The sequence below is a fragment of the Xenopus tropicalis genome, chromosome 7 (assembly GCF_000004195.4).
Source record: "Xenopus tropicalis strain Nigerian chromosome 7, UCB_Xtro_10.0, whole genome shotgun sequence".
Taxonomy (NCBI): domain Eukaryota; kingdom Metazoa; phylum Chordata; class Amphibia; order Anura; family Pipidae; genus Xenopus; species Xenopus tropicalis.
Window position 1 is genome coordinate 65006144 of NC_030683.2, and position 26441 is coordinate 65032584.

The following is a 26441-nucleotide window of genomic DNA, read 5'->3' on the forward strand; positions in this document are numbered from 1 at the left end:
AACACTTTTCTCTAAGCTACTTAAAAATAATCTTCTAGATGAATGTACTTATACCCCACCATATTTTTGTTTTTCTTTTACTATTAGATTGTAAGCTCTTTGGCACAGGAGCATCATCCCAACTGTGTATTGAAACCTATGCATTTAATCACATATTTATCTTTTTACTTTATAACATAAAAATACCTATACCCCGTTTGTGTTTATGTCTTGTAATACACTGAGGACAATTGTGGTGCTATAAAAAAAACATATATTTTGTGACTCTATGCTGAATTGCAAGGCTGGAGGGGGATATAAAAGTTAAATGAGGTGCAATCTAATTTAGGAAAACACTATCATATATAGTATATAATTTGCACAGAAACCAATATGGCAACAGTCTCTCATATGATAAACTTTCATGCAGATAATAAAGCTGTCTGTGTAGAAAAAACTACACCAACAATTTTAACTGAACAAACTAATTTTTAGCTATATCTCACTTCCCAATGTGAGGAGACAAGATCAAACTATATACGCTGGTAACTATCCAGAAATGGGTGGTTAAATATAAATAAGACACTTAAACTTAGCTAATAACAACACCCCTTATCAATGATGATGATCTGCAATTAAATCAAACTGTTTCGGTTCTCTAAAAATGAACCGCATTTTGATACATTACTTATATTACTTCATATTATTAATTATTATGCTATTTTGTAATGCTATTGTTCATAGGAAGTCAGAAGGACACTCTATTTATTAGGGTCTAAAGACATCTCTCTGTTGCTTCTAAAACAAAGCAGAAACTGCTTGCTATTAAAATATTTCAACATATAAAATTTGTTCTAATTCACTTAAGGACTGCAGAGAGACTGTGTATGGATTCTTACATACCTCTATAATGGGCCTAAAAAAAAGCAGTAGCATAAATGTGGATAACTAAACAGTAGGTGAATAAGACATGGAACAAGAAAAGGTTCTTTATGTGCTAGTGTTTACTGAGACCTAAAAAACCCAAAAAACAATAAATTAAATAAATTATATTTATTATGTCATACTCATCTAAGTGGATGCTTCATGTAACCTTTCACAGATGGGGACCATATTAAAGGAGAAAGAAAGGTAAAAACTAAGTAAGCTTTATCAGAAAGGTCTATGTAAATACAGCCATAAGCACTCACAGAAATGCTGCACTGACTTCTCTGAAAAAAGGTTAGTTGTGTCTGTAATTCCTGTGCCAGAGACACGCAGCTTTCTGTTCTCTGCTCTTTCCTGCTCCCCCCCCTCAAGAACTCACTCCCCCCACCCCCCTTAGGAATGTGTATCTGAGCCAATCAGCAGGAAGCTGACTCATAGTCTTACTAACTGAGCATGTTCACGTCTGGGTGTCTGTGCAGGAGTGAGGCATTATGGGAACTTTCTTTACACAGCTCAGCGTTTTTTCTTCCTGTTTGGCTTCAGATCTTCTGAACAGGTGAAATATGGGGGGACTTAATTGCACTATTGAGACAACTGAAGGTATGCCTGCAGCTTGAGATTAACTCTTTACTAGCCTTTCCTTCTCCTTTAAGAGTTAGGACAGTTTTTCTAATAACTACTATCAAAAATATTACTGTAATGAAGTGGTTCACACAAAAACATCTCAAAGTGCAAAAATGTTCCCAACTACTCAGGGCTGTACCTTTGCTACAAGAAATGCACAAGCCTGGTGTACTGTTTGTTGAGCGCCACACCATCTATTTTCATTCTCCCTCCCTGGTCTAGTGCTCAGGGGGCGTATGAAAAGTACAGAAACCTCTGAAAAAGTTTTCCTCTTGCACAAGCTCAAATGGATTCCCTCTGGAAAAATGGAAGAACTTGGCAGTGCAGGGCCTAAAAAACAGTGCAATGGAATGGTGTGCTGTTTTTTAGTAACTAGAATACTAAAATCCCTGTAAACATTTATGACAAATGCAGAGTTTCCCAAACTTGCTTCTCAAATTTATGACCATATGCCAACACAAACTAATTTACCTCCCCTTTTTATTGCTGGTCACTATCTTGGTATTATCTTATTTTTGATCTCTTTCAATGTTATGCTCTGTTCATAAGAACAATTTTAGGCAATAGAAAAAGTTTGTAAAAAAAACTCACTCCACACATGCTCATTGGACTCACTTGTACATACTAAATATAGAAAAAGATGAGCTACAAAGAGTTATAAATTAAACTTCTTGAGACAGAGACCTATGGCTTCAGTCTAATGAAAAGTAACATTTGACATACAATGTAGCAGCTGAAAACCTTCTGAAGTGCCACAAATAGTAAGGTGTAGAATGTATGGTGCCCCTGTGAATAAGCATCATTTGAGCAAGAACTGCTGCTGGAGGGTCATAGGGGTCACAGTACTGATCACTTAGGCAGACTAGCAAACATAAGCTTTAGCTAATTGTTACCAAAAATTTCATCTATCTATTTTAACAATCCATTCTCAGAAATCCTACCTGATAAGTGATTCTAGAATCGCAGGAGAAGGTCCTTTTTGGAATTCTAATTCTTTATAATGAAGTGCTTTGGCATATGCCCTACATTTAGATGCCCTTTCTCCAAGAAGTACAACCCCATTGTCATCTCTTAGTGGCAAAGGTCCCTGAAACAAGGAACAAAATTAGAGTAAGACAAGATACAGTACTTGATTAATTTAAGAAAGAATAATATGAAAATAAACACAAGGCCAATGTGCACCAGTGGTTCTCACATGCCTCTTCATGTGTCTACAGAGTATTACACATGAGAGCACAGGAGCTTTTGTTAGCTTAAAAATGAATGGTGGAATGCTGTGTGTGGTGGGAAAAATTCAACCAGTTTAAAACTGAGGGATGCTACTAAATATTATTTTCCATAATAATAATTTTATTTTACCAGAAGTTTTAAAACCATAAAATATGGTCTAGGACTGAAAGTCTCTTTCACACGCTATGTAGACAATGACTCACTTATACCTTGTCGCTATGCTCCATGAACTCGGCCAAATTCAGCAGTGTCTGTGTTACTTCCGCAATATCCTGGGAAGTTAAAGCTAACTCGATACTGCGGATCAGTTCATCTTGCTGATCCTCATTGAGCTCTGACCAGCATGACAGAAAAGCTGCATTAAAAAGGTCTCTGGAATTTAAAAAAAAAAACAAAAAAAACACACAATCACATTTTTTAGAACTCTAGACACCAACTAGGCACATTTAAGGTTCACTGACCATTTTTATTAGAAACTTTGGAGCTCACCTAGCCAAAGGATTATATGCTTGTGCTAAGGACCAACAGGACCGTAATGCAGGTGAAGAAGAATCCTTTAGCAACTCCACACTAAGCCGTCTCAACCATTCCAGCCAGTCATCTTTAGAGACTCTCCTAGCCGCTCCCCAAGCCTGTTAAATTAATTATTGTCTTAGTAAACATACCAGTGTTTATGTGAGGTTAGTACTGTACAATCCAGAAATACTTGAGTTACTTAACTTCTGCAAATTGGTAGTGCTGACATGAAGCTTTTTCATTGGTCCTGCATCCAGGGGGGCACTGGCAGTCTCACTAAGATTCCCTCTTTGTGCTTTATGTTGGTAAATCAAAGGATCCTCTTCCTCATCAGCAAGAGTGTATCCCTGGAAGATATTATCGGAAACACAAATCTGGAAATCGCATCCCACCTTTCTCTTGTTACCATTTTATATTCTAACACTGTAAACATGCTCCTGTTACTGCTACTGACATATGCTGGGGTTTTATATAAATTACTATAGCAGATTAGTTGTACATAATTATACATAAACCTTTAACAACTTGTATTAAAAATTCTGGCCTCAGGGTGTAGGTTTACATAATTGAAGATATTAATATTATTTAATTACTTTCACTTTGTTGTTTGGTGCTTCTTGTAGCCAGTAGGCGACATTGAGATCTGCATAGGGGCCCATTTATCAAGTACGTTTGCTTCCGAATACAAAAACAATCGTATTTTTTCTAGGTTTTTGTACTGTGTATTTTTGCAACTTTTTCGTACTTTGCAACAAAAAGCGTGACAATTTGTGCAACAAAACCATATTTGTTGCGCCGAGTACGAAAGTTTCGGATTCATTTAAGCTTTGGTATTGTGACTTTCCTTTGGCCAGGTTGGAGCTGCAGAGTGCCATTGAGTCCTATGGGAGGCTTCCAAAAACATGCACAGAAGGATCAAAGTCAGAAAGGTTTTCCCGCCATTTATGATCCTTCAGATACGAAAATTTTGTGACTTTCGGATCACCAATATATTATCGTGACTAATACGATTTTTTCGTAAGCATTTTCGTGACATTTTCAATCATCAGAAATTATCGTATCTAATCTGAATTTTACCCATTTCGGGATTCAAAATCGTACTTTGATGAATCAGCCCCTTAAGAGTCTCATTTTTCAAAAGCTTTTTTTTATTTATTCATCCATCTAAACCAAAGTCCTAAATATGCAAACCTATATTTTGACCTCTGTCCTTATAGCAGTGGCACATGCAGCTCACCATATAAGCAACAGGCCACTTTATTCATTAAATTTAATTGCCAGCTGCAGCCTCTAGAGCAGGAGTCCCAACTTTTTTCCCTTATGAGCCACACACAGACATAAAAAGTGTTGGTGAGCCACACAAACTTGAAAAAAGTTCTTTCGGGATGCCAATTAAGGACTGTAATTTTGCTATTTGGTGGCACCATGTGGACTGCTAGCCTGCAGGCCAAGCCAGAAATTAAAAAATGGGCACCTACATTGAGGCCAATGGGAGAAACAACAAATAGGGTGGTGAGCAACATGTTGCTCATGAGCTATTGGTTGGGGATCACTTGACAATCCGGTAATGAATGTTTTCAAGTGACATTTACCTCTTAAAAGCATATAATGCAAAAGAAAATAGTAACTGATTTTCATTTTTGGAGATCACAATTTTTTCCAACTTGTTTCCATAAGGGTATTTTCAGAAGACAAGTGAATTGTTAAGATGCTTGGTTTTATACAGCAGCAAATTTATACCTGGCACTGTCCTAGGCAGAGGGTAAAAAAATAAATTGCAAATCTATCTTTTGTGGTTGTCTAAGCTATAACAATATATACCACTGATAATACCTCCCCGATGTTTCCATTTTTCTAAATGTTGTTCACAGGGGTTTATATGAAAAAACACCTCTCTTCTCTCAATTCCTCAATGCAGTAATGCACGAGTTATCATCATGGGGTATAACCTCCAGTAACATAATGATTTGTGATTTTTACAGCTATTCTTAATCAACTGGGACTTGTACACAATAGGGTGCTTAAAATTTTTTTTTACACCTGCTGTTGTGTTCTAATTTTATCAGGTTTAAATTCCTTATAAACTAAATCTGCTAAGTTTTTTCACTTCATAATTATGGTAGCAAGAATTACAGACCCACGGAGCAGCCATGTTTGTTCCCCTCTTCCGGGTTTTAATTGAAATGCCTCCCAAGTGAATAAATATGCCCAATCACAAACCTGTCATCTATGTGTAATGGGGGGGGGGTAAGCCCTTAGAAGCAGAGAGGCACAGGAAAGCTTAAGCTGGCCTGCTATTTAATTCTTTGTGGGAAGAGTAGAGAGGGGGGCAAAGCCCTTTGAAGTAGGCAGGCAACGGAAAGATCAAGCCTGCCTGCTATCTAGTTCACAACGCCATGCAATGCTATGTGAGGGAGGGAGGGAGGGCAAACTCTTTGAAGCAAACGGCAAGCTGAATCCTCCCAGTTTATGACGTAGTCCTTTTGACAGATTGAGAAGCTACAGTCGGACTGCCAGACAGTCGGGTTCAGGATTTTCAGTAGGATTTATGTAGAGAAATAGGACTTTTGGGGAAAAACAGTCAACAGGTTTGGAAGTAGGTTCATATTTTTATAAGACATTTTTTGTGTCAGTATCACTTTAAAAATGCCATAAATGCCATAACAGGTGCATTGGTGACATTTTTGCACAAAATGAGGCATAATTCACCACATTATACACATTACACAACTACACAAAAGCTGCAAAATATTCCAGCAGTAAATTGAGGATAGCTGTATTATCCTTTATGTGATTAAGTATATACAAAAAGCTTTCTCTTATAAGCATATATTGCCCCTAGGACTTTAATCACCACATGTATAAATAAAACTAACCTTAAATCAGGTTCATTCAGTACAGTTTACAGTGATAGAAAAAGTGATGAAAACATCAATAGAAAATATTAGGATTATCTTCTGGCCAATTAATAAGCACACTACTGAAACTATTTACTATAACAGTGTCGTAAACATAAGTAGATAGTCTTCTTACCTTCAGAATTCTACAGGTTAGTACCTCATAGCGCTGATGCAAAATTCTATGTTTCTGCAACACTTTATTCACCATTGGAATGAATATATGGTACTATAAAAATAAATGATCATTAATAATTGCTACTGAATCCTACATACAGGATTTACAATCTTAACAGAACTACTGAATATCTATACAATACAGGTATGGCACCCGTTATCCAGAATGCTCGGGACCTGGGGTTTTCCGGATAAGAGGTCTTTCCGTAATTCAGATCTCCTACCTTAAGTCTGCTAATAAAATTATTTAAACAGTAATTAAACCCAACAGGATTGTTTTGGCTCCAATAAGGATGAATTATATCTTAGTTGGGATCAAGTACAAGGTACTGTTTTATTTATTTAAAAATGTGAATTATTTGATTAAAATGGAGTCTATGGGAGACTATGGGCCAAACGATCGAATTACCCTGGATTCTCCCGATATCGCCCACCCGTAGGGAGAAGGAGTGGATCTGCAAGTGTATGGGGACCTTCTGGCTTTAAAAAAATATATATTTTCTCAGAAAACCTTAGTAAAAAGGCCTATTGAAAAATCCACATTATCTATAATCAAACAAGCATTATAATACCTGATATGTTATGTTTTTTGCTATTGTTTTTAAATATATATCTCTGGGGAACCTAAAGTTCTCTAAAAAATTTTTATTTAAAAACAATAGCAAAAAACATAACATATTGGCTTACTTTTTAGCTATTCATTCATATTTTTAACCTCTTCTGTGAAATAAGTCATCTGTTGGCAGCTCAAGTTGCAAAGCAAATATCTCCTTGGAGTGGAAAATAGGACTAATTTCTATATAGATTAATGTCAGAAAATGCCCACCCATGAGGCTTAGTTTCTTACAAATTATTGATATTTAGCACCTAGTTAATCCACATGGATGAGACAGTATGTAAGTTTTCAAAGGGACATGCTCAAATGTATGCACAAGTAACAAAGGCCATACTAAAAGCAGGTACAATTTTAAAACCCAACCATGTTTCACCCATTAAAGGGAACTATTTCCCCAAAACATTTAAGTCTTTATAAATAACATAAATATCTCATTTGTCAATATTTTATTTAAACCATTTTCATAAAAATACAAGTTTCAAGTAGTATGTGTCATTTGATATTCCTAAATAGAAAATTACCATTTCTATTTAGGAATACCAATTGAGATCATACTATTCACAGTGCACACAAACACACCAAGGGCACACATACAAGTTAGGTCACATCAGGCAATTAGTGGACAAAGTTCTGTCTTTTGCTCCCACATCACACTAGGGTCAGTTTTATTAAGAGTCAATTAACCTGCCTGCTTGTTTTCGGAGTGTGTGAGGAAACCGGAGTACCAGAAGGAAACCCATGCAACCTTTGGTGAACATGCAAACTCATTGCAAATAGATAATAAATGTTTATGTGTTGTTACTAATAATATTAAGAAAACTAATTTTAGCAGTTTATTATTGAATTATCATTACCTTCTTTCCAAGCTGGAAGACCAATGATGAAAGTGTGTCCATTGCTGTTATTCGCAAATCTGGACTCATATCTAACGTGCGAACTATAGGATGGATTATACGCGATGCGTAGTCGGTAAAATCTAGTGATTCTGTTAGCCGATCCACAGTTTCTAGAGCCACTCTAAGAAAAAACAGCAGTTTATTACAAGCAATCAAAATAAAGGCAAAGGCATTGTGGCATATCGGGTACCTGACTTTTAAACTAAAAGCGGTTGAGTAAATCTCAGCATGGTGTTTTTTGGCCTTTAACAAACACTTTGCAAGGAACAATATACAGATTGCAACATCAGTTCAACATTAGTACTTCAGGTTTCCAAATTCAAAAATGTGATATTTTACAAACAGGTGGTACTATTTAAATGATAAAACTAAACAATATGAATGACTGTTACAAACTTTTTTACTTAAAAATTTTTAGTGTTAGTTTTCCTTTAAATAGGATGGAATATTTTTATCATGAACATCAGCAAAATTATTAATCATTAATGCTAAATTGTCAGAGAAAAGTAGAATCCTTTTGTTTCTATCTGCATATTTGACGATTCAGCATTGGAAAACCAATGCTTTAAGACTAAGATCTGAGGGCTTAACTCCCCAAACTATTGGGTTGCTGCACAGTTATATAGTGCAGGTGAGACATATACATAGGTGTAAAGGTACAGAGGGACACAGTTGCTTTAAGAATGGCTAACTATTGCCCTATAATTTCTCATAGCTCAACTGAATGACATATAATGAAAGTTTGTTTTTTTTAATGTTAACATTTTTATTGATTAGTTTTTAGAATGAATAATTAAAGGAGAAAAAAAAATAAAAACTAAGTGAGCTTTATTAGAAAAGTCTATGTAAATACAGCCATAAGCACTCACAGAAATGCTGACTTCTCTGTCAAAAGAATTCTTGTGTCTGTAATTCATGTGCCAGAGACACGTAGCTCTCTGATCTCTCCTGCTCCCCCTCCCTCAAGAATGCCAAGAACTCACCCCCCCTTAGGAATGTGGATCTGAGCCAATCAGCAGGAAGCTGACTCCTAGGGGCTGATTTACTAACCCACGAATCCGACCCGAATTGGAAAAGTTCCGACTTGAAAACGAACATTTTGCGACTTTTTCGTATGTTTTGCGATTTTTTCGGATTCTTTACGAATTTTTCGTTACCAATACGATTTTTGCGTAAAAACGCGAGTTTTCGTATCCATTACGAAAGTTGCGTAAAAAGTTGCGCATTTTTCGTAGTGTTAAAACTTACGCGAAAAGTTGCGCATTTTTCGCGTAAGTTTTAACGCTATGAAAAATGCGCAACTTTTTACGCAACTTTCGTAATGGATACGAAAACTCGCGTTTTTACGCAAAAATCGTATTGGTAACGAAAAATTCGTAAAGAATCCGAAAAAATCGCAAAACATCCGAAAAAATCGCAAAATACCGATCATTACGAAAAAAACGCAATCGGACTCCATTCGACCCGTTCGTGGGTAAGTAAATCAGCCCCCTAGTCTTACAAACTGAGCATGCAGGAGTGGGGCATTATGGGAACTTTCTTTACACAGTTCAGCGTTTTTTCTTCCTGTTTGGCTTCTGATCATCTGAACAGATGAAATATGGTGAGACCTAAGGGCACTATTCAGACAACTGAAGGTATGCCTGAAGCTTGAGATTAACTCTTTATTTGCCTTTCCTTCTCCTTTAAAGACTAAGTTAAAAGGGGTACTCCAGCTTCTGAACCAAAATTTGTTAAAGAGCCCTACACAACACAGAAACCAATAATATAACTATCACTGTAATCTGTTCCTTCAAAAAGTATAATAATTCAAAAAGGTATAATAAACAACATTTTTATTTGTTGAAATTCATCTGCAAAACATTCTCTCTATTTCTGGATGGGAGGATGGACCAAAAACATTGATGTTACAAATTGTAACAATTTTTCCTACAGCTTACAGACAGTAATGCAGGAACTATATAACCTACAATGTGTTGCACTATGTTGTTTCCTTCCTTGTTGACATCAAGGGGCTCATTTATTAAAGTACGATAGGTTCTGAATACAAAAAAAATGTATTTTCATACTGTGCATCTATTTTGCGACTTTTTCATTAATTTTCACAACTTTTTTGTACTTTGCGACAAAAAACGCTACAATTTGTGCGACAAAAATGTATTTGTCGCGCCGAGTACGAACGTTTCGGATTCATTTAAGCTTCGGTATCGTGACTTTCCTTTGGCCAGGTTGGAGCTGCAGAGTGCCATTGAGTCCTATGGGAGGCTTCCAAAATCATGCACAGAAGGATCAAAGTCAGAAAGGTTTTCTCGCCATTTACGATCGTTCGGATACAAAGATTTTGTGACTTTCGGATTGCCAATACGATATTATCGTGACTAATTAATTAATATTTTTTCGTAAGCATTTTCTTGATATTTGCGATCATCAGAAATTAACGTATCTAATCCGAATTTTACCCATTTCGGGTACCCATTTTGAGTTTACCCACTCGTACTTTGATGAATCAGTCCCCAAGTGTGCAGGGAATTGTGAGATTTAGAGGATGCAGGATGAGGACAGTCAACTATTACATTTTTTTCTAAAACTAGTCAGCCAGATCAGCAGAACCATGTTATTACATTAAAAATAACGAAAAGGCTGTTCTCCTTTCAACATATAAGGTATGCTGTCTTACAATAAAAGGTGTAAGTAATTTAGACGTTTCTGAAGTGGTAGTTGCATACAAGCAGTTTAGGTTTTTGGTGTTTCTTGGTCCTCAGGATCCCCCTATCTACACTGTCGCTAACTGCGGAAGCCAAAGTCATTAGTTACTGTAAGATTATAATCAAGTCAAAGTCCAAGGCAACTAAACCTAGTTTGATTCTAAAATTAAACTATATATGCTATTTTAACATTATCAATATTTATGTAAGTTAAAATCATGTAAGTTCATCAATGTAAAAACTTTTTATTATTAATCAAAAAATCTTTTTCATGCAAAGTTCTTACTTCCGAGCTGGCATGGGAGAATCTGGAGCATCGAAAAGCTTCACAATGGGTGGTAACAAGAGATGCAGGTAATCATCCAAATTAGCCCCAAACATCTGAATAGCGTTTAGTAACTGCAAGTACAAAAAGTTAAATAAAACAGATCTATCCAAAATCTATAAGGCAATCTTCCAAGCTCTAGAAACTTTCAATTATAACTGTAATAATAATGAGACTCTGTGGGGTGATGGACTTGATCAATGAAGACATTATTTCATGGAATTACTATTCAATCTCTGTAAAGTACAGTGGAATATTTTGGCGCAATAAAAAAAAAAACTATAATTATAATGACAATTATGTAGAATGTTACAATGCTTGTGAGAAGTTTTGTGCTTCATAAAGTACGTACCCAAGGGTTTTAAATCATGGGTCTGACATGCAATATATTTTTCTTCACATTCCACAGTACAGTACAGAAACTCAAGTGTCAGTTGATTTCATTCTGCCGTGGAGGTCAGTAGCCACAGAGACTATAGCTACACATAGAAAAATCTGGTCTTTTTATCTTTTTAATCTATTCACATTGTTGGGTAAAGACAGAACAAAAGAACACATTGCTGTGATGTGAAATACATAAAAACACAACATACACCATACATAAAGAATATGTGCAGTATGACACATTTGGGGTCAGTGACCCCATGAAAAAGCTAGTAAAGAGATAAAAAAGGCAAGTAATTCGAAAACTATAAAAAAATTAATAAAGACCAACTGTAAAGATGCTAGCAATAGGTCATTCTATAACATACTGAAAGTTAACTTTAATTTTGAAAAAAGTAACATTTTTCATAAATGTATGTAAAATTATATTTACCACTGCAGGGTGCAACACAAAATATGTTACACTGCATATATTCTTCACATTATTTCTATTCTTAATATTAATTCTTTAACAGTTGCAACATTTTCAAATGGAAAGAGCTCAGTCTACTAAATGTCACTGCAATGCCCTTTTAACAACATATACTAGCCAATGGAATAGACTCTTCTTTGCCAGGAAAAAAGGAACAAAATAATAAAAACTCACATGGAACAAAATAAAGTAATATGAAAAAATGCAAAGCTAAATGTTCAAATTTAACTCACAATCTGAATCACTGGCTTAAATTAATTCAAGAGACTTCAATATGGAGCAAAATATTGGGTCTGATACTAAACCAGGTGAATAATAGCACCTTCTAATTTACCATTTCAGTGCTTTTCTAACTTTTAGTGAGATTAAAAACTAATTACTTATTGCATTCTACTTGCTTTCTAAGCCCTGGAGCATTTACATTAATAAATCAGTTTCACATTGTGTTTAGAACACACTTATGTGTTCTGCGTTGAATGGTATGAGTTGAAGCATGCATAGTGTTTTCTTACAAAGAGATATGGAACAAAAAAAAGTAAATCAAAAATACAAACATGCACTGAAGGGATCCACCTTTTGTGACATACTTAAAGAAAATGGTTGAAAGGGCTTTTATTTCAGGCTCTCATCTTAAAAAAAGAATACTAGTTTCCACAGCAGTGTAGTACAGAATGGGCCATAAAACTTGCTCACTTGTAAGACGTATTCATCTGCTCATCAGACACAATCTGTCACTTCAGGGAAGAACAATTGCCTTCAAGTCGGCAGATTGAGTGGCTGCATTCAAAGCCAAACTGGAATCAATAAGACGACGAGCGAACATTGGGATTTTTAACATGTTTTAAGCATTAAAGGAGAAAGAAAGGCAAAGTCACTTGGGGGTGCCAAAATGTTAGGCACCCCCAAGTGACTTTAATCACCTACCTTTTACCCTGGGCTGGTGCCCCTGCTCAGGGAGAACAGCACCAGCCCGGGGTAGCAGCGATTGCTTCCTCCTTCCTGGTTCCCTGTGCACGCATGAGCAGTAGAGTGAAAAGCAGAACTTTAACAGAGAAGTCCGCTTTTCACTCTACTGCGCATGCGCCAACCGCTGCCATTTTCGGAAAGGGAAGCAGGAAGCGCTGTGCTCCAGGTACCCTGAGCTGGTGCTGTTTTCTCCGAACAGGGGCACCAGCCCGGGGTACAAGGTAAGCAATTAAAGTCACTTGGGGGTGCCTAACATTTTGGCACCCCCAAGTGACTTTGCCTTTCCTTCTCCTTTAAGCAGGGATTTAGGAACAGACTGAGCCTGGGCCTTCATTCTCCCAGTTGGTGCAGGATCACCTATCTCAGCTTTCAAAAAAGTTTGAGCATTACTTCCCAACCGAAAAAGACCCCCGGAACTGGGAAGGAATGGATCTGCATCCAATTTGTGAACAAGCCAGCTGACAACAACTTTGTGTGTGCTAGAGGAGGATCAACTGCTTGGCATCGCAAATGATGGTGACCTTAAAAGAATAATTGAGACAACTTTAAATCTCTTTACGTTCTGGAGTAGAGCCAAGGCGAAATATCTTGAGTTTGCCACAAAACCACAGAAAACCCTGCTTCCATTTCCAACACCCTATCTTTGTGAAGCAGGGTTTCTTGCATTGACGGCAACAAAAATGACAAATTACAATAGACTGGACATAAGGAATACCCTTCGGATATCCACTGCCTCCCATCACCCCCAGATGTGACTGTTTAGTTGCCGGGAAACAAACTCAGGTTTCCCACTGATTCTGTATTATGGTGAGTTGTATTATACTTTATATATTACAATGTATGAATAATTGAGAGAAACTGCATAATATGAAATGTAATAGTTGCATTTACATTATATGTGAATTAATTATATACGATGCACTAGTTTATTGTGTTTTATTATGTGCCTGAAATGAGAGTTCTAATTGAAGCTGCAGTTCCCTCTCCCAGGATTCCACATTTATGTTTTTGCCTCCAATTCTTTTGTTTGGAGCATCTTACAAAGCATTGATATCATACCTCCTGAGCAGCAGTCATTGTCCCATATGGATTCTAATCATGTCACTCCAGGCAAGGGAAATGTTGCTATGATGTCAGATAATACCTAATTTATAGGTATTTATAATTAGTTTAAGGTATGGAGTATTGTCTAAATTACCAAATGTGCGTATCTGGTTAGTTTTCAAGAGCGTGTTTATTGTTTCCAGCCAGGAGACCTCTTATGGGAGTAAGGGGCCCTAAGGTGAACAGCTTGTGTTTTCTGGCTCTTTTCAAATCTGTAAATAGGTCTTTAACCAACTGGAGTTGTATATGCGCTAGGTGGGGGTTTGGGGTTTTCCGTGCCCAGAGTAATCCTCGTAGGTGAGGGGGATGAGTTAGTTCTGTTTCAATTGCTACCCATGTTTTGTCATGGTTTAAGATTGTCAGATAAAGTATCTGTGGTGCTCCAGGAAGCATGGAACCCCCAAGGACAAACAAGGCTTTGAGCTATATTCGCAGGAGGAGGGGGTAATCCTTCCGTTTTAAAGAGCGCTGGTAAGGCCCCATGTAGAATATGCCATGCAGTTTTAGTCTCCAGAGCTCAATTGGAACCTTATTGAGTTAGAGAGGGTCCAGTGAAGGGCAGCTAAGCTGGTAAAGGGTATGGAAAGTCTCAGTTATGAAGAAAGACGGCCCAAAGTTGGGATTGTTTACACTGAAGAAGAGGTACTTAAGGGGTGATATGCTAACTATGTTTAAATATATAAGAGGTTCATATAGTAATGTCATAAATGCTTTATTTACCAGACACGAGGGTACCCATTTCGATAAGAAGAAAGGAGGTTCAGTCTGAATGTTTGCACATTTCTCCGTATTAAAGGTCCCTGAATAGTTGCCTTGTGTGTAAACCATTTGTAAGATTACAGGTGTATTGTTTTCTTTGAAATACTCGCGTATGGCTTTGAGCAGAGCCTTATTAAAGCGTGGTCTATTACAAGTACTGGTACCAACCTCAAATGGATCTTGTAAGTGGGGTGACTGTGTTCTTCCAGCTCCAAAGTCACTGGCCTGAACTCAGTTCAAAAGATTGGGCTTACAGAAATACTGGTGATCTGCTGGAGGAGGGTCCAGTCTGTGAGGAATATATCTAATTACGAATATTCCTTAATGGGGGGGGGGGTGTAATATGTATAGTCTCTGGCTGTGGGGTACACGAGTCGTAGAGGCTTTCTGCATGTAGCAAGTGTCTATATTTCGCCGCTTTAGCTAATTTGCTATGGTTTGACTCTTTTTGTTTCATTTGGTGAAGTTTTGAGAATGCCAACTGGAAAAAAAAGGGATCTGGTTATCATTAGAGAAACACAGAGGTGCCTGAAAGTTTGTGAACCATTGAAAATTTTCTATATTTTTATATGAATGTGACCTAAGTGTAGCAGCCACCTCTTAAAGTATCCCTGTAGGTACTCCTCTAGTTGGTACTGTTTGATGTCCTCTGGGATACCGATGGTTATAATGCCTGTTCCGGTCCTCCAGATCTGCCTGTTTTAGTTTAAGTGATGCCACTTTGTCCTCTAATGTACTGGGATATGTCCACCAAGAAGTTGTGCGCTGAGACCATTTCAGACATCTTAGATGGTTCATTGCATTCACCTACAGATGGTGCATTCAGCATTCAGAGTGAACGTCAGCTTTTAGTTGTCTCACTGCTTTGGCTAGGTCAGAACACAGATTTGCTCTTAAAGGAACAGTAACACCAAAAAATGAAAGTATATAAAAATAATTAATATATTATGTACTATTGCCCTGCACTGGTAAAAGTTGTGTGTTTTCTTTATAATACACTACTACAGTTTATATAAATACCCTGCTGAGTAGCCATGGGGGCAGCCATTTAAATTGAAAAAAGGAGAAAAGGCACAGGTTACTAAGCAGATAACAGATAAGTAGCATAGATTCTTTTGTATTCTACACAGTTTATCTGGTATCTTCTTATGTAACCTGTGCCTTTTCTCCTTTTTTCAATTTAAATGGCTGCCCCCATGGCTACACAGCAGGGTATTTATATACACTGTAGTAGTGTTTATGAAGAAAACACACAACTTTTACCAGTGCAGGGCAACAGTACATTATATTTTAATTATTTTAAAACATTTTTATTTTTTAGTGTTACTGTTCCTTTAATTCTGGATGTCTTTGAACGCTGTGGAGGTTACCATAGGTTCCAGATGCTTTTCTGTTGCCTCAACACTGCGGACTTTCCAGTTCATAGCGGTTACAGGCGAAGGCTTGTCAGCCATGCTGTGTTGAGACGCTCCATCTTGACTTCCTTTCAAGTCCAGCGCAAGGTTTGCAGCTTTGTTTGCATAAAATGCAGTGAGCATAGGCGGTTAAAATGTTTTACCTTTCCTATCTTTAGGTTCCCCGTGCTCCCTCTAATTTAGGCTGACACTCACAATGGCTGCAACAGCACACCTGACCAAGGAACACTGCATTACCTGTATGTAAGCTATGCGAATGACTGAATCACATCAGCCAGTCAGATACATGACATGTAAATAATATTGTAGAGGAAGGCACATGGGCTTTGGGCAGATTCCAGTAAATCCCTTGCTAATGGAGAACATGAGAAAAAAAGATGATAAAAGTACAGCTTGTAAGGAATTCCTGTTACTAGCCACTAGTGATTTACTAGCCTTGTTGGCAACTACAGTGGCTGTTTACCATTCAGTAGGCCCCGTCCTCTAATAGTAGCTGGTTAAAAAGTGTAGCCAAATTAGAAAACACGTGTCTACAGTCATGTGATAACCCTTATGTACCAGGCTTTTCCATTTACATGCATAAACTGGTCTGGATTGCGACAGATAAAGGTAACATTGCTGGAAAAGTAGAGCTATTATGTTTATTCTGCTACTTACCTTAATAGTAACAGAACGTCCTACACTGCTGTCATGCATAAAAACACGCAACATGTGAGGAATGAGCTGCGGTAGATAGAGTTTAAACTCTCCACCAAGTGAAAGCACAATCTGTTCAATGAGAAGAATTATGGTGCTCTGGATGGGGTTGTTCATTGTCCAGTAATCCTATTTTGAGAAAATTATATGGCTGGGGTTATACTTTAAAATCATCAGTAGCTCAAAGAAAGTATGACATAACAGTTTAGGATAAAAAAAACAATACAGAAAAAGTAATGCAATACCGTAAAAATACCTGTTAAACCAGGAGACAAAATTTTAGTGGTTATTATATATATATAAACAATCCAACTTGCGGTGCACACAGTATTTCTCCAAAGTTGTATGGGTGCGTAACAAACTCTTTCTCACAGCGAGTCTCTCCGTGTAATAATATATCTTCCAACTGAGCCGCACTCCGTTTTATATAAAAGAAGCTTTTATTTGCAATTCCTTTAAAAATATTTCTGTGTACAAAAGCCATCCATATTAGAATAAATGTGAGTATATTCAAACATACCACTGTAGCGCAACGTTTCGGGAAACTTGTACCCCCTTTCTCAAGCGCAGTAGCGTGGCCATCTCACATATTTTAAAGCACATTTGTTTGTCGCTCCGTACATAAGACGACAGAAGTGACGTAGCAGGTCACCATGGAAACCGAACACACAAGGTGTTCAGCATACATGGAAGCCGGTACACCAACAGCGTCAATGTTATCCATATATTGGCAAAATCAATATTAATACAAAAGTTATAAGGGCATAAATCATACACGAGGTAGACTTGATAAAAATAACATACAGCATATGTACAGATGTTCCTACTAAATTGTTGTACATTACAGTAAAGGCATTATAACCAAATTATTATCACAAAAATAAATGTAGATCAAAATCCCTATTCAATCCTTTGGGGGCCAATGTACCCAACCGATGTATCCATTCAACTTCAGTTTTTTTCAGGATAGAGACACGATCACCACCCTGCCTGGGGGCCCGAACGTGTTGTATAACCCGAAATTTTAGGTCTTCTGACGTATGTCCCATTTCCAGACAATGTCTGGATACAGGAAGAGTTGTATTACCTGTATTTACAGTCGATCTATGCTGGGAAAACCTATCCCGCACTTTTTTAACCTGTCTCTATCCTGAAAAAAACTGAAGTTGACTGAAAGAGCTGCTTTTGTTAGTTAAAATTCCTCAACCTGACTGTTTTGCCAGCTTGACTGTGCCTTCTCAACCTGTTATAGTTAATGTAAAAGCATCAGGGAAATACTTTTATGGCAAAATTATAAAGCTCAAGCAAAGACAATGTTAAGATATATTTAAAATACTTTAATTTCAGCTGTCAGTATCTTTTTAAACAATTCAAAAATGCAAATGAATATACATTTAAAAAAAAAAAAGCTGGGGAAAATGTACAAAATGTAAATAAAAAGAGAATTGGATGATTTACAAATCAATGAAATCATATATTTAATTATGAATAGTATGCAGAGAACATATGAAATGTTGTAATGTGGAGACGTTTTCTGAAAAATATATGCTCATTTTGAATTTGATGCCAGCAACACATTTAAAAAAATTTGGGACAGGGACCCAACAAGACTGGAAAAGATTTCTAATGATAAAAAGAGTATACATGAGAGAAAACACTGCATGGGCAAATATTGCAACTTTACCAAAACTATTCTAAGGCAGAAGAACAAGGCAAATAATTCAAAAACTTTACAAAATAAATCCTTTCTGTTCCACATCTCTTTAATGTTGATGCTCTGTATATTACCAGGAGCACAGAACTAAGGAAAAAACAAAGCAACCATGCCCTGGCACTTGTGTATTGTTTATTAAATACTAGTACCCAGGTCTCATCCTATACTGCACCATCTACCAATAAAATACATTTTTTGACAAGAGGACAACATTTCAAAAAAGTTGGGACAGGGACCCAATAAGACTGGAAAAGATTTCTAATGCTAAAAAGAGTATACAAAAGAGAAAACACTGCATGGGCAAATATTGCAACTTTACGAAAACTATTCTAAGGCAGAAGAACAAGGCAAATAATTCAAAAACTATACAAAATAAAAAATGAAGACTAACAGAAAAGCTGCTAAGAATAGGCCATTCTATAAGATACTTAAAGTAAACCTGGAAGTGAACCACTTCTCTAAGAATAACGTTCCTCAAAGAATTGCATCTTCTAGAGTACTAGAGTACTTCTAGATACATGATATCGCTAAAATATTCCCGAGAATTAGGAGAAATCGCTGTACACAAGGGACAAGGCCAAAAGTCAATATTGGATGGCCATGATCTTAGGGCCCTAAGGCAGCAGTGCATTAAAACAGGCACTAACTATAGTGAAAATCATTGCATGGCCTCAGGAATACTGCCTCAGGCAAAATGAGACATTTCCCTTTCAAAACTACAGCAATTGGTCTCTTCAGTTCCCAAATGTTTACAAAGTGTTGTTAAAGGACATGTAAAGTCTACATTTGCCTACAATGTATATCAGTTGGGCACATCTCCCCCACCCAAATGGCATCATTTGTACTGCATATTTCCCTTCCGCTTGCCAGCATCATCACATTTTCCTTAAGCAAATAGCAGCTTTCACCCAGAGGCCATTTTTCCTCTGATACATAATCAGTTACATTTAAATCTGCAAGCAGCATACACACACAGACCCTTATTCAGCATACATTTCATCAAGAATACAGGCTCAAACAGGCAGAACCGTCTTTGATAAAAGTTCTGCTTTGTTTGAGCACTGTAATGGTAAAGCTGAGCTCAAGAGAAAAAAATTGAAGCAGACAGCTATAGCTCAGTTTCTATTGGAACCAGCAATGCCATCTCTATACTGGCTGCTAGACTGGAGGGTGTGTAGTTATCTGAGCGTAGAACAACTGAGTATGTCTGGCAAGCCAGGAATCAAAGCAAATTCCTGAGGGAGGGGGGCGAGTGGGTTACAGGAGGAGAAGGAAATCTAAGTGATATTGATATTGATACCTTACTATTAACCTCTGGACAACCAGTGTGGCAGGTATTGAAAGGTTTCAAAGAGGCTGTTCACCGATTAAATTTTTGTGTGTGGGGTTTACATGTCCTTTAACAGAAGTGGTGATTCAATGCTCAACATCAATTTGATAAGCTGTCTTTGTACTATTTGTAAATCATCCCATTCTCAATTTAATACCATTTTATACCGTGTCCCAACTTTTTGGAAAATGGAGATGTAAAATCAGGTGAATAACCTTTCAGTATATGTATAGATAACACACCATAGCACAGAATTCATTTAAATTGAAAAAAAGATATAAATGCAATCTATTTCAAACATCTTGATAAGGCCAAAGTCACACAGAACGTTGGCTTTGCTTCTCTCCAAATGTGGAAAGGAGATTGGCCCAAAAAAAACAGGAGCTTTCAGGCTGATCTCCACTTTGCACAGCTGCAAGCAGGCTGAAGCTATGCCTTTCAGTGCAGCTACACAGAGCTGGTGGAAGAAAGCAGATCCGATGCATTATGTGACTTTGGCTTAAGGTCTGATCTGTAAATATGTATGTATGTGCATAGATGTGTGTCCCCGCTAAGCACAGGTAAGTTTGTAAGAATGACAACACAGGTTACATAGTAACAGTAACATCAGTTGCAGACCTTAGCACAGGTAAGCACAGGTAAGTTTGTAAGAATGACAACACAGGTTACATAGTAATAGTAACATCAGTTGCAGACCTTAGCAACACCATGGTTTTCAAGCAAGATAGATGCTTATCACTTATATGATAAATACTTTCATTTGGGATTGTCATCTTAATTTCAATCCCTGCATTTGAACCGCATCTGCATATTAAGACATTACTAAGCAGTCATACTTACCTTAATAAGAGCAAAGATTTCATCCATGTAAGGACGGATATGGCTTCTCACAAAGCCAACCAACATTCCCAATTGCTGAAACATGAACTACATACAAAAAGAAGAAATAGAACATTAATTGGATTCTGGATACTATTACTTCCTTATGATTGGGTTATTTGAAGGTGCAAAGCCATAAGGCGTCATTCAAAAGGAGGCAGGGAAACTGCTAATTAAGAACATTAATCATTCCTTATGATCGGTAGTTGACAGACGCAGTAAAAGTCAACACAATGCTCAATTAAAACTTTGTTTAGGTGGTTTTTACAATAAATAATGTTACCCCTAAAATTATATGAAACGGTTTTTCACTGTCCACTGGTTACTTAAAGGAACAGTAACATTAAAAAATAAAAATGTTTTAAAATAATTAAAATATAATGTACTGTTGCCCTGCACTGGTAAAAGTTGCGTGTTTGCTTCAGAAACCCTACTATAGTTAATAGAAATAGCTGCTGTGTAGCCATGGAGGCAGCCATTTAAATTGAAAGAAGGAGAAAAGGCACAGGTTACATAAGAAGATACCAGATAAACTGTGTAGAATACAATGGGAATCTGCTACTTATCTGTTATCTGCTTAGTAACCTGTGCCTTTTCTCCTTTTTTCAATTTAAATGGCTGCCCCCATGGCTACACAGCAGGGTATTTATATAACTGCAGTAGTGTTTATGAAGAAAACACACAACTTTCACCAGTGCAGAGCAATAGTATATAATATATTAATTATTTTTATACACTTTCATTTTTTGGTGTTACTGTTCCTTTAACTTAAATTGTCCAGTTGTTTTCTATTATAACTAGCCTGTGATTTAAGGGCCCACTTTTAGGCATAAAACAGGTAAGGCTGGCTTAAATATGAGATGTAATTTCTGATTAGATTTACTGTATTTTTTTCTACAAATGTTTTAATGTGCCTGTCTAGTTTACTGAAATTCTGATGAAGATCTTCTCTCTAAGCTCTAAGGTCTGGGGAACGTGTACCTGGACCTTTGGCGAGTTCAACACTTTGAAGTGGATTTTAGGTTTTATTGAAATGCTACTGCTCAATCACATGACAAAGGCTTTAATTTAGTTGGAGACAAACATTATGTTAATAGTTACAAACCTGTGGGGACATCAGACTTGTCCTCTTCTAGGCCAAAGTCATACAGAAGAAAGTACACAAAAGATGGAAAAGAAATGTATCAGCATAACATATGGTGGAAAAAAATATCAAAATATTTAAGGCATATTACAGAAAGTGTAGAATTACTGCCATACTCATGAACCTATGCCATCACATAAACCAAGCAAGATATCTTATGGTAAAACATTCATTGATATAAAGCTTTTGTAATGACCCAAGCATTTAATCCTTTTTGTTTCACATCTCTTTAATGTTGATGCTCTGTATATTACCAGGAGCACAGAACAAAGGAAAAAACAAAGCAACCGTGCCCTGGCACTTGTGTATTGTTTATTAAAAACTAGTACCCAGGTCTCATCCTATACTGCACCATCTACCTATAAAATACGTTTTTTGACAAGAGGACAACATGCTTTGCCAGCATGTCATATTTCAATAACCACTTAGTTATGGGTGCTAAAATATACCCCCAAGCTCCCAACATAAAGAAATACATTACATTTCTAAGGGAGCTCCAAACTTTGATTTCTAAAAACTTGATTTAATTCTCTACCCAATATAAATGCCACTATGCATGTAAATGCACTTTTTAAAAGAGATGTGTTTGATTTGATGGATAAATATACAATTATTAAGAACTGCTGCTTTAAATAAAAACCCTGTTTCTATTTGTTTTATTCCAATCTTTTCCTATAGAGCTAAAAAACAAATGCAAAATAAATCAGTGTTTCTCAGGTACTTACTTGAGGAGAAGGTTGGTGCGACTGCAGAAAAAGTGAAAAACAAAAAAACATTAATACAACTGGTCCACAGAGGTGTATAGTAAAATAAAAAAGTGTGCATGTTTGTGTGTGTTTTTGTTTGATTTTGTAATTAATACATTTTCTTTTTGTATTTACTTTTTCGGAGTGTGCAGATACTTTTTGCTCTTTTGATTATTTTTGCACCTATTTATTACAAGGCGTGCACTCTGGCATTTTGCGATAGGAAATAAAGCCATTGATCTCAAGCTACCACATCAAGAATTCTGATTACCCATGTTATGTTCACAACTATTTGTAAATAAATCATAATCAATGTTATTGATCAGTGTGACAGATTGTGATGTTCTGCACTCCTGGTTCTGACTTTTTAGACAATGTAGCAGAAGTCAGGTCTACAGCAAAGGCAGAATTGTTAATAACCCTGGCTTTTTTCTTGCATTAAATTGGGAAAATCTGAGGAGCAGCTCATTATACAGAGGGCTTCGCAATGAATAAGTGATTTGATTTGCAAGAGAAAGCACAATACAATTACATATTTTGCCCTGTGTAGTGCAAGAAATAAAAAAACAATACATATTTCCAAATTAAAGAATATAAAAAGCATGTTTAATTAAGTCATCTTTATAAAACTAATTTGAAGAAGGGGGGGGGGGAGTTGCATACTTATCAAAGATTACAGTCGTACATAAAACAAAAAACATGTCAATGGGTTAATTATAATTGTGGAACGTTTTGTGAAAAGTTGTTTATAGTAGTTTTACATGCAATTTTAGCAATCTGAATATACAATACCCATTGACTTATGGCATCTTGACAGGTTTTTGCTGGCATAATTACAAATTTTGTTTATTTTTTAATAAATTGTGCAAAATCATGAAATACCACCTGCAACTTTTAGCATATGTGCCACTGTGCGCAAAGTCAAAGTTATCGACAAACTGATACTTTTGACATGTGCCCTTACACATAATTCACCAATCAAATTTTTATTTTTGGATTGACATCCCCTTTTAACTTGCATTTTAGCAAACCTCAGAAAACTCATCAATGTACTGCATCTCATTAGTAAAATAATTTATTATAAACATGCACGCTAAATTGGATAACGTAAAGCATTTATTAATGTGACTTAAAATATATTTTGTAGGAATATGTACCTCTCGCATATTGTTATCACACAGTCGAATAGCACTCAAGAAAGTTGGCATAACCTGTGGCAAAAACTGCACACATTTTAATCCTAGAGATTTGAAAATGAAAGTGATAGCCTGAACCACCATGGTGTGATGGTTGGACAGAGACTGGTCCCTCAGTATTCTCATTAGTGTGACCACCGATACTGCTGGGTAAAACTCATCCAGAGGCAGGTTTCCCATATTTACAAGCATTTCACTAGTGCTGTAGTCCGCTAAAGAAGCAAATAAAACAGTAATTAAACAGTTAATTAAGAATATACCACTGCAGTACATTTTCAGAATTGCTTAAATCTATAAGTCTCTCACCAGAATCTTGGTTGGCTTTAGATTCAGAAAGGCTTAGAGCAGAGGCATCTCTTGATTGGTCAATCATGCCTATATTCACCTTGTGCTTATATGGATCCAGTGCACCTAAAAGCCCCAGTACCCTGATTGCCTAGTTGCAAAGAAAGAGCAAGAAAAAAGGTTTTATTTTCCAATTTCATGCCACTACTTGTTTTGTTCACTAGCCTGGTGTGACCAAACATATGCAAAACTCACCTCACGGCGTATGCCCTGATTTTGTTCAGTCTTAAGAAAATTAAGCAACACCTCCAGCAGAGATGGATACTTTCTGTAAGGTTCCACAACATAACCTGTACTTGCTACAAGTTGTCCTAATGTCCACAGAGCTACCTATAAGAATATATAATCATGCATAATAAGTCTTTTAGATATTTCAGTACACAACAAATGTATAACCAATATATTATTAGACTGACCTGTCTTTTTGCAAGTAAAGAGGAATCCTGCAACATGTCCATAATTATGGGGAATAGTTCGTCCATCCACTTTCTCATCTCCAAACCACTGACCTGAAATTAATAAAGGATGTTTTAGCAAGCAGACATTTTTTCTCATGTCAACACTCGAGGCACTATCTCTCTAATTAATGCCTTCTCTGTTTAGAGTAGCTCTTCTAAAAAGCAGACACTGAAGATGACAAAACAAAAGTGGCCAAAGAAAATAACAGTAAAAGTACAACTGCAAATACCAGATTAAAGAGTAGAGAAGGGAGATAATTCAATGTGAGTATTTTTAAAAGCTGTACAATAATCAGAAAAAGAGGATTAGGCTTGTTTCCATTAGGCGTGAGAACCTACTGCAATGGCATTTTCCTCCTGAAATTTGTGTAACCATAACCTGTTTGAACTGTATTTGAAGTTTATGGAATTCCATCGTGTTTAATTAATTTTTTTCCACTTTCTGTTGCAGTAAAACTTGAAGGCTTTTCACTCTACCACTCAAGTGCAAGCAGTGTAAAGGAAGCGGATTGCTGTTTTGCAGCTACCCCGGACTGGTGCAGATTTCTCCTAACAGAAGCACCATCAGGTGTATAAGTGATTGCAATCACTGGGGGTGCCTAAAATTTTGGCACCCCCAAGTGATTTTACCATACCTTCTCCTTTAATGTCTTCAGGAAGATAAGAACATCTAGTTTGGTTGGAGTACCCTGATTTTATTTTCAGTGCTAGAAAAGGGTGATGGAGCTTAGTTAAAGGAACAATAACAATAAAAAATAAAAGTGTTTTAAAGTAATTAAAATATAATGTATTGCAGCCCTGCACTGGAAAAATTCTGTTTGCTTCATAAAGCCTATAGTTTATATAAATAAGCTTTTGTGTAGCCTTGGGGCAGTTATTCAAACTGTAAACAAAGTAGAAAAGGCACAAAGCAGGTTATATAGCAGATAAACAATAAGGTGTGTTTATCTGTTATGTAACCTGCGCCATTTAGCTCTATATTAATTTGAATAGCTACCCCACATGGCTACACAGCAGCTTTAGTCATAAAAACCATAGTAATTTTTCTAAGGCAAACACAATTTTATACCAGTTTAGGCCAACAGTACATTATATTTTAATTACTTTGGTACACTTTCATTTTTTGGTGTTACTGTTCCATTAAGGATAAAAAATAAAATTAAGTCTTTATTCCATCCAATATAAAAAGCACATGTATATCCCAAGGGACCTAACGCTTAACGCGTTTCGTGGCCTCCAGCCACTTCCTCAGAAGCATCATAAGTCCCTAAGAGGAAGGGGTTTTTTAAACACCCATACTAATTAGCCCCAATTACATATAAGAACATATTAACCCTTCCCATCCCTTTTAAATAACAAGAAAGATATTACAAGATATAAAACCAAAACAAAACATATAAATAATGAAGGATAATAAATCATTATTATATTGATAGTCACTAGGAGAACAAAAAATAGCCAGAAGGATAAATGAGACATAAGGAGAAGAAAGTTAATTTCAATAGAAACAGGACAATTCCCATTCCCTGTTCATACCCCCTTTAGTATCAAGGGAGTTTAGCTTGAAAATCCAAAATACCGCTCTCTTTGAAAGTTTCCTATCTATATCTCCCCTTCTAGTTTGAAACTTTGGGCTATCAATTATTTGAAAGGTAAAATGTGCTCTCCCATCATGTTTTTCTATGATATGTTTGGCTACTGCAGATCTTGTATCTCCTCTTTCTAGAGCTGAAGCATGTTCCAGGATTCGTGTGGAAACATTCCGTATGGTTTTCCCTACATATTGGGAGCCACAAGAACATGTTATCAAATATATAACCTGTTTTGACAAACAATTAAAGTACTGTTTAATCTCAAACTCTTTACCTGTTTGTGTACTAGTAAAAACTTTTTAAACTTTAAAAAAATTACAGGCCTTACATCTATTTCTCCCACAACGGT

General features: G+C 36.5%; 1 protein-coding gene across 3 annotated transcripts in view; it reads right to left on the reverse strand.

Moving 5' to 3' along the window:
* mtor (mechanistic target of rapamycin kinase) overlaps nt 1–26441 on the reverse strand; it is a 156248-nt gene that overhangs the window by 93041 nt on the left and 36766 nt on the right. For 2 of the 3 annotated variants that reach the window (XM_031905510.1, XM_031905509.1), the window contains 15 exons: nt 24459–24551; nt 24238–24372; nt 24004–24133; nt 23659–23909; nt 22481–22501; nt 21717–21743; nt 20573–20659; nt 16650–16817; nt 10854–10966; nt 7821–7983; nt 6310–6402; nt 3480–3623; nt 3250–3392; nt 2970–3132; nt 2472–2617 (listed from right to left, as the gene is read on the reverse strand). In XM_031905510.1, the coding sequence (XP_031761370.1) occupies nt 2472–2617; nt 2970–3132; nt 3250–3392; nt 3480–3623; nt 6310–6402; nt 7821–7983; nt 10854–10966; nt 16650–16817; nt 20573–20659; nt 21717–21743; nt 22481–22501; nt 23659–23909; nt 24004–24133; nt 24238–24372; nt 24459–24551 (1877 nt within the window). The remainder of the gene's footprint in view (nt 1–2471; nt 2618–2969; nt 3133–3249; nt 3393–3479; nt 3624–6309; nt 6403–7820; nt 7984–10853; nt 10967–16649; nt 16818–20572; nt 20660–21716; nt 21744–22480; nt 22502–23658; nt 23910–24003; nt 24134–24237; nt 24373–24458; nt 24552–26441) is intronic. The other variant, XM_031905511.1, reaches the window with a different exon arrangement.